Source organism: Puntigrus tetrazona, chromosome 1 (genome assembly GCF_018831695.1).
Source record: "Puntigrus tetrazona isolate hp1 chromosome 1, ASM1883169v1, whole genome shotgun sequence".
Taxonomy (NCBI): domain Eukaryota; kingdom Metazoa; phylum Chordata; class Actinopteri; order Cypriniformes; family Cyprinidae; genus Puntigrus; species Puntigrus tetrazona.
In genome coordinates this window covers 30,942,652-30,950,242 of record NC_056699.1, presented here as the reverse complement: position 1 = coordinate 30,950,242, position 7,591 = coordinate 30,942,652, and the positions used below count along the sequence as shown (strand labels likewise).

General features: G+C 39.2%; 1 protein-coding gene across 1 annotated transcript; it reads right to left on the bottom strand.

Moving 5' to 3' along the window:
* Positions 1 to 106: 106 nt before the first annotated feature.
* On the bottom strand, positions 107 to 7,379 carry chmp2bb (charged multivesicular body protein 2Bb). Its single transcript, XM_043235906.1, has 6 exons — positions 7,222 to 7,379; positions 6,654 to 6,745; positions 5,361 to 5,555; positions 4,562 to 4,664; positions 4,048 to 4,154; positions 107 to 1,398 (listed from the first exon to the last, which is right to left on the bottom strand). Exons 1-6 carry the CDS (start codon positions 7,253 to 7,255, stop codon positions 1,285 to 1,287), a joined length of 645 nt encoding a protein of 214 aa, XP_043091841.1. The 5' UTR covers positions 7,256 to 7,379; the 3' UTR covers positions 107 to 1,284.
* Positions 7,380 to 7,591: the final 212 nt, after the last annotated feature.

The window sequence follows — 7,591 nt, the reverse complement described above, 5'->3', positions numbered from 1 at the left end:
ATTTAGGCATGCTTTGGTTCTGCCCTCTAGTGGTAAGTGAATACTTAAATAACTCCTGCTTGCCTATAAAAAATATAGACCAAAAGCAAAACACAAACAACTGAGATATCAATAAAAATTTTATTTATGGTTAATGGGGTATACATCCCCTTACATACCTGTCAGTGAACAAATTCTAAAAAGGAAAATCATCACCCATATTCCAAAACTCTGACTGTGGATTAAGCAACAAACTATCGACCCTCCATGCCTACATTGTATACATCCTTACAATATATTGCAGTGCGTAACTGACGTCAGCCTAAATGCAACCTCTGTAGATTAATCCAAAGATCAAGCTCAGAATGCTGCTTCCTTGTGCCGTTGAAAATAACACCCCTCGCTTTGAACACAAATGACGATTGACAGCAACCTTCCGATCACCTCCGAAGTCTTGATCGATGCACTTACACAGCCTCGAGAGAAAACCACACACACACACACACACACACACACCGTCAACACAAGACCTCAGGCACATGAGAAATGAAGGAGAGCAACCATCTTCAAAAAAAATGCGCTCACCCGGAACACATTTCTCACGATTTGGCATCGCCCCTGAAAAGCAGCCGAATAAAATATGCGCACTCGAAATATCCAAAATGAACCTAGAAGACAAACCAAATCATTTCCTATTCATAGGTGAGAACAGGAACCTAAAGGCGTGTTTTGTCATGCACTGGGAGAACAGCAGGGTACTGCGAGGACAAGACAAAACGCGACAAGACTAAAGACGCAGCCCTGTCACTTCTTGTGTTTACAGAGGTAGAGTTCTCCTGTCAGACTTGTTTACACCAATGCGATTTTCTGAGTTATGGATCAAAGAGACAGAAGTTGTAGATTTCAGGGGAACGCATCCGCCTTAGTCTGGAAGGCATTGTATGTATTCATTTACGACGCGTGTATTCAAACGCTCTATTGTGATTTTAGTCCTTCTAAAGCCAGAAGAAACGGCGATTCACCTGAAAGAGTCCTAATCAAACTTGATAGTCATCTCTCGTTGTCATAAATAAATAATAGAAAAAAAAACAAAGCGAAACGAAAATTGCATTTGCCATCTGTGGCACGTTATCCCAGAGTAGGCAGGTCCGTGACTGTGAATGTAAGCTTTTGGACTTGTCCATTTATCAGCATCTGTGTCTGTGTGTTTGTATTGGGTATGAATGTATTCTAACGTGTGTTTGCGTGTTGCTGCCTCCTCCTGTTGCCAGGCAGTAATCAGGTGTGTGTGTGTGTGTATGAGCGCTAGTCCACTCCAAGAGCTTTGAGCTGTCTCTCAATCTCCTCATCTGATATCCCATCTGCTTTGGATGTAGCTGCGCTCGGTTGCTTTCGGCCAGCTGTAGGGGCATGAGCCATCTGCAGGGGAAACACAAAATCCATTACGAACAAAAATGCAAAGTGACGTATCCAAGTCCTGAGACTACGTGGGGCGCAGGGTGCGGAAAAATGTCGATTCTCTCTGGATCTCGTTCTCTGAAAAATTAAAAACGTATGAATGTTCTCACACATAAATTATGATTACTCGGTAAGTTTAATATCAGTACGAGTGCTCTGTGAAGACTCACAGAGCCTGAAGGCAAGTCAGGAATTAAAGTTAGTCCCTTTCAAGTGAAGTCTGTTTACTAGGGGGCCATATACTCGATACCTCCGGGTCAGTCGCAACACACTCAAATCAATGAGTCAATAAACAATAGAAATAAATATATCTGTGGCTGACACAGAAGAGCGTAACGCAGTTCACGTCCAGTGGATATCCTCCAAATATGATTGTTGAATAAACTGTTATTTTTAATTTCTTTGTCTACAAAAAGTATTCTCATCACATCTTAAAATTCAGATTGAACAGTTTATTGTAGCTGGACTATTTTGAGGATGATTTTTATACTTTTCTGGACCTTGACAGTGTTTGTTATTTGATAGTCACTAGTCTTACGATTTTTATCCTTAATATCTTAAATTGTGTTCCGAAGACGAATTAAGCTTTTATGAGTCTGAAACGAAATGGGGGTAAGTGATATGTGCATATGAGCAAAATGTATTTAATTTAAAGATTTAGCTGTGTGTGCTCTTAGGCAAAAGTGCAGAACATAAAGACCCATTTTCCAAGAGTGACAAGTAGCTCTATGACATTGTGCAGAATACCCTTATATGAAGATAGAGGCTGGGTTTATGCAAATTAAGAGGCACTAACAAATTTAAATTTATGCACACACACACACAGGGGTTGGACAATGAAAATAAAACACTGGCCAATTTAGTGTTTAGCAAATTTGAGCAGACTGGTGGCCAATCTTCATCGATTATACATTCCAGTAGAAGCAGAGTGTGAAGGTTCAATTAGCAGAGTAATAGCAGAGTTTTGCAATGCACACAACATTATGGGTGACATATCAGAGTTCAAAAGTTTGGATTGTATCCAAAAAACATAAAACCACAGCTACCCAACTCACTGCAGAATTAAATGTACACCTCAACTCTCCTGTTTACACCAAAACTGTCCGTGGGGAGCTCCACCTGGTCAATATACATGGCCGGGCTGCTAAAGCTAAACCTTTGGTCACTTGTGTCAATGCCAAACGTTAGTTTCAAAGATGAATCCACCTTCACTGTCTTTCCCACATCAGAGAGAGTTCCGGTGTGGAGAAGCCCCAAAGAAACATGTCCAGAGTAAAGCATGGGGGTAGATCAGTGATGGTTTGGGCTGCAATCATCATGGCATTCCCTAGAGCCAGTACTTCTGCTAGATAGACGCTGCCAAAGACTGTCTGAAGGACCATGTGCACTCAGTGGTTCAAACATTGTATCCTGAAGGCAGTGGCATGTATCAGGATGATAATACACCAATACACACAGCAAGACGACAGAGATGACAGAGTGGTTTGATGAACATGAAAGTTGAACATCTCCCATGGCCTGCACAGTCACCAGATCTAAATATTATTGAGCCACTTTGGGGTGTTTTAGACGAGCGAGTCAGGAAACATTTTCCTCCTCCAGCATCACGTAGTGACCTGGACACTATTCCACCTAATCCCTCTGGAAACTGTGCAGGACTTGTATCTGTCATTCCCAAAACAAACGGATGTCGTATTGACTGCAAAAGGAGGCCCTACACCATACTAATGAATTACTGTGGTCTTTCAGTTCCATTGTCCAACCTACACACACACACACACACACACACACACACACACACACACACACACACACACACACACACACACACACACCAAGATTGCGGTCTCTGGTTCTTTCCAACTGAAGTAAATAGATCAACTGACGTTCTGAAAAAAGCACTATGCAGGAGCAAATGTAAAATCTAAAAGAAGGCTTAAACTAAAACTATAATAGACTTATTTAAATTATAAGAATACTGAATCTTTGACTTCATGTTCAACATGACCTTTTATTTAAATAGTTACACATCAACTTGAAAAAGCAGGTCTTCTGAACAAAGTGCAAGCTTAATTAGATCAAAGCTTGAACCACATGAGTGCTGCTTTGGTGAAGAGGGTTAGAGCCAACCATGCATGCAGACTTTTTTTCTTAAATTTCTATGCTCAGACAGACTAAAGAATAGAGACTGTGGTCTACAGGTTTTATAAACCACTTCTGATTAGACAGTCATCATATTTAAAGCCAAAATACTCCCACACAACCAAGGTACTTCCTCGTTTTGGCCTTATTTGAATGAAATCACATTTGTATGTCCTCTGCTTCAGACTGGCATTACAGTTAGTTAGCTGTCACATTCAGTATGATACATATACGCACAATCACATGCCTGTTATTTTCTCTGCATCTCCTTAAAGTCTATGGTTTAATGCATCGAAATAATGCAATTATGAGTAATGCAATGCGTATTGTTTTTTTTGATTCAATATACTGCGCAGCCTTAATGGACACAAATGGATTTCAACACTAATGCACTGCAGTAATAAGTCTGTTTATTGAATCTGGTGCCTCTCCGTGGTTTGACTGATGCTCACAATCTTTTGGTCTTACCTTGCCTGAGATCTCAATTCCAATTTCATCCAACACCTGATTCACAATGTCCTGAGATTCTTCCTCATCACCAGAATCCTCAAAGATCTCATCCAGTGTGTCATTCACTGCAAGCAGACAGAAACGATGAGGGAAAAAAAACAAAAACATTACATTCGAATTATGTTGCGTTTTGTCCAAAACCAATGGGAAACTATAAAACCCTACACATCATACTAAAGTTGGCTATAGCTGCAAAAATTTAAGTAAGAAAGGTGCAAAAAAATACAATTTGCCATTATGGCAGTCATCAGTGTCACATGATTGTTTCAAAATTATTCTAATATGCTGATTTGCTTCTGAAGAAACATTAATAATAAACGTTTTAACGTTAGTTTTGTGGAAAGTGATCATTTTCCCCCACGACTTCGGTTAATGAAAAAAAGAAGGAAAAAAAATAAACAAATTCCTTATGATAACATTATTTGATAAAACGCTTTAATGACCCATAAATAAATAAATAAAAACATCTTACTCATCTCTTCTGTCATGTCCATCTTCGCCGTCTCTTTTTGGAAGTTCTGCAGGGTCTGCATTGTCTTTTTCGGATCCATCTTTTTGTTGACAGCTTGCATTGTCTGAAAGTTGTTTTGAGAAAGGCAGAGCCACAAACAAATGAGTCACCGTTTGATTCATGTTTTACATTTTTGCACTTTAGGCTACTTATGCAAAGAATAATGGCCGTGTATCGACGTGCCACTGCACCGCGCCAGATACGCATTCACAGTCCAACATACACGCTCAAATTAATACATAAACAAAACCACACAGGTCGTAACATACATAATTAATAGAGCTGTTAAGTTGCACACAATCTCAATTTGCAACCCTAACTGGAAACGAGCATTTTCGAGCCGTGACTTCCCTAGGGGATTTATAAAGGGGTTCGTGAAAAGTGGTTTTCCTTTCGTGAGCAGGGTTAAGATTACTTTAACATCCTTTCGCATTAAAGAGAATTTCACAAACAAAATAGGAAAGTTGCTACCAGTAATGTTTACCGCAGTCCTTATTTTACTCATAAATCTCAAAAAACCCATTAGAAATTCCAGAGGGAAGCCATGGCTGGAAAATGCTAATCCTCCTTGGTTTTTGGGACTACGAAATAAACAGCCCTATTTACTTAAATATGAAATCACAGCAGTTTCACACAATATTCAACCTAACTTAACAGTTCAGCTTTAAATCACTGCCAAGATCGCCTAAAATGAGCAGAGGGGCTCGAAACAGACTTTTATAAACGTTATCATGAGTGTAAAAGGACAGAAGGGTCTTACTTTGGTGGTTGTGGCCATGGCACCTGCCATCTTCATTTGAGAGTTCATTAGCTTGGTTTGTGTTGACATGGAGGTGACCTTAGAGCTGACGGCATATGTACGCGTTTTCTGTTTCCTCACTTGAACAAGCTGCTTAGCTAAAACTTTGCAGGCGTCTCTGTTCCCAGTCTTTGCCATTTTCTTGATTTCCATCTCCTGAGATCAAGAAAGCAAATAGTAGAAAACAGTTAGGGGTGGACCTACTGGCTAGTCTAACTGAATTTCACAGAGATCCAGAATAAGGCTTATAGGAGAATAGGTTTCATTTGTAATATACTTTTATTAGATAGCATGCAGCTTGAGAGATGAGAACAGAAAATATTCAAGTGAATAGGCCTCGTGCATGCGAGATGATTTTTAAAGTTAAGTCATTCTGCATGATCTCATTTGTGCAGGATGCCACAAAAAAATCTGCTCTTGTAGATAAATTACAATTAAAAAAAGTTTGGTTAACCAAGTTACCTTGCCAAATATAGTGAAATGCAAATGGTTAAATGGAACATAATTATTCTGTTAAAACAGTCATTTATTTATTCATATAGAATTATATATATTTTATATAAATAACTTTTTTAATCCTTATTTTGTTACAAGCACATTAGGGTGCTTTCTTTAGTTTAAGTCTGTTATTTAGTTGAAATATTTAGATGTTTGTTATTTAGTTCATGTTCATTGCATTGTTTTAGCGTCTATATGCGTACTGGCCATATTTTACAGACATGGCCACTTACTATTACCATCAGTCATCATACGGCTTTTAACCTTATAATATCCTGTATTTTTATGTGTATTAATACATTAAAATGTAAAACAAAGCAGATTTTGGTTGCTCAGACAGATTAATTAATAAAAATTAAACCTCTTAATGAAATACGCGGTCATCCTAATACCTAATACATGGTCGCAATATTTTCTTAACATGACATTCTGGCAACCTCATCTGTAGCTTTTTAATATTTCCAGGATATTATAACAGTGTTTTGTTCACACTGGTATGAGTATATGAATGGCATGAAGGGTGGTGCCTATAACAGTTTCCATCAGCAACTTCTGAAAGACACGCCGTCACAATGGCAGAGACAGGCCTTATCTAAACTCAAAACAGAATCACGAGCCGTTAGTCATATTCTATTGACACACTAAGACTCTCTGCTACATTAATGACACAACCTCGTGATCTCACACACCTCAGGAGTGAGAAAGGGGAACATTCGGCATCATATTCACGTCACATTGATGGGTGGGGACTCTTACCAGCTGCTTTTCCTGTTTTTCCAGTGCTGTCCGGTCTCTTGTAATCTGTCTCTGCGTTCCCCGCAACTCTTTGTTCTGTTCTTTAATGACATCTGTATAATGAGAGGAGATATAGTTATAGACCACCATTTAAATGACCAAGGCTGAAATGTCTGAGACAGATAACGAATGTATGTATGGGGACTACGTCGATATTAAGTAATTTTAGACCAACTAAAGTTATAGGAAGGGCACAGGGATTGTTAAATCTGTTTTACAGACCAACTTCGACCCGATAATCTTAAGTACTAGCTGTTTGTTTCAAGTTAAAGACAAAAAAATCGAAACGCTGTCGGTTGTAGCTGCCCAAACAAACACACATTCCAGAATAAAAGACACTTGTGTGCTAGTTAGCACAGTGGACCAAAAATATCTCGACGGTCCCAAAAGAGGTAAAAATATCTGTGATGAGATTTTATGTTTTACACGAATTAACAAAACCAGTCGATGATTGACGTGAGAGTGTTGCTGGGCGGTTTTGACCAAACAAACAAGCCCTCGGAGCAGCAGCAAAAAAAAAACAACTTACCATCTACCGTCTTTTTCTTGAATAACGACGCCATAACTGCAACAAACTCCGCCGGCCGCGAAAGTAATAGAAAGTAAGTATATCGCAATGACTAAAACCAAGTGTGGGCCGCCTATCAAAATATCATGACTATTTCCTGGTTCTTGGCAAGTGGGCGGAAAACTTGTGTTCTTCTGCAGTGATTATTTAATTTGGATTGGTGAACATTGCCGTGACGTCACACTCAAGTTATCCAATCGTAATATTCATGTTGACAGGAACCGCCCACAGCCACTGCAAACAGAGGTCTCTCTGTCTCACACGCTAAATACGGATTGGATTTTCCCTTGGAGTCCTCCAGTCTCGGGTGAAAGGAATAAAAATTAATAGA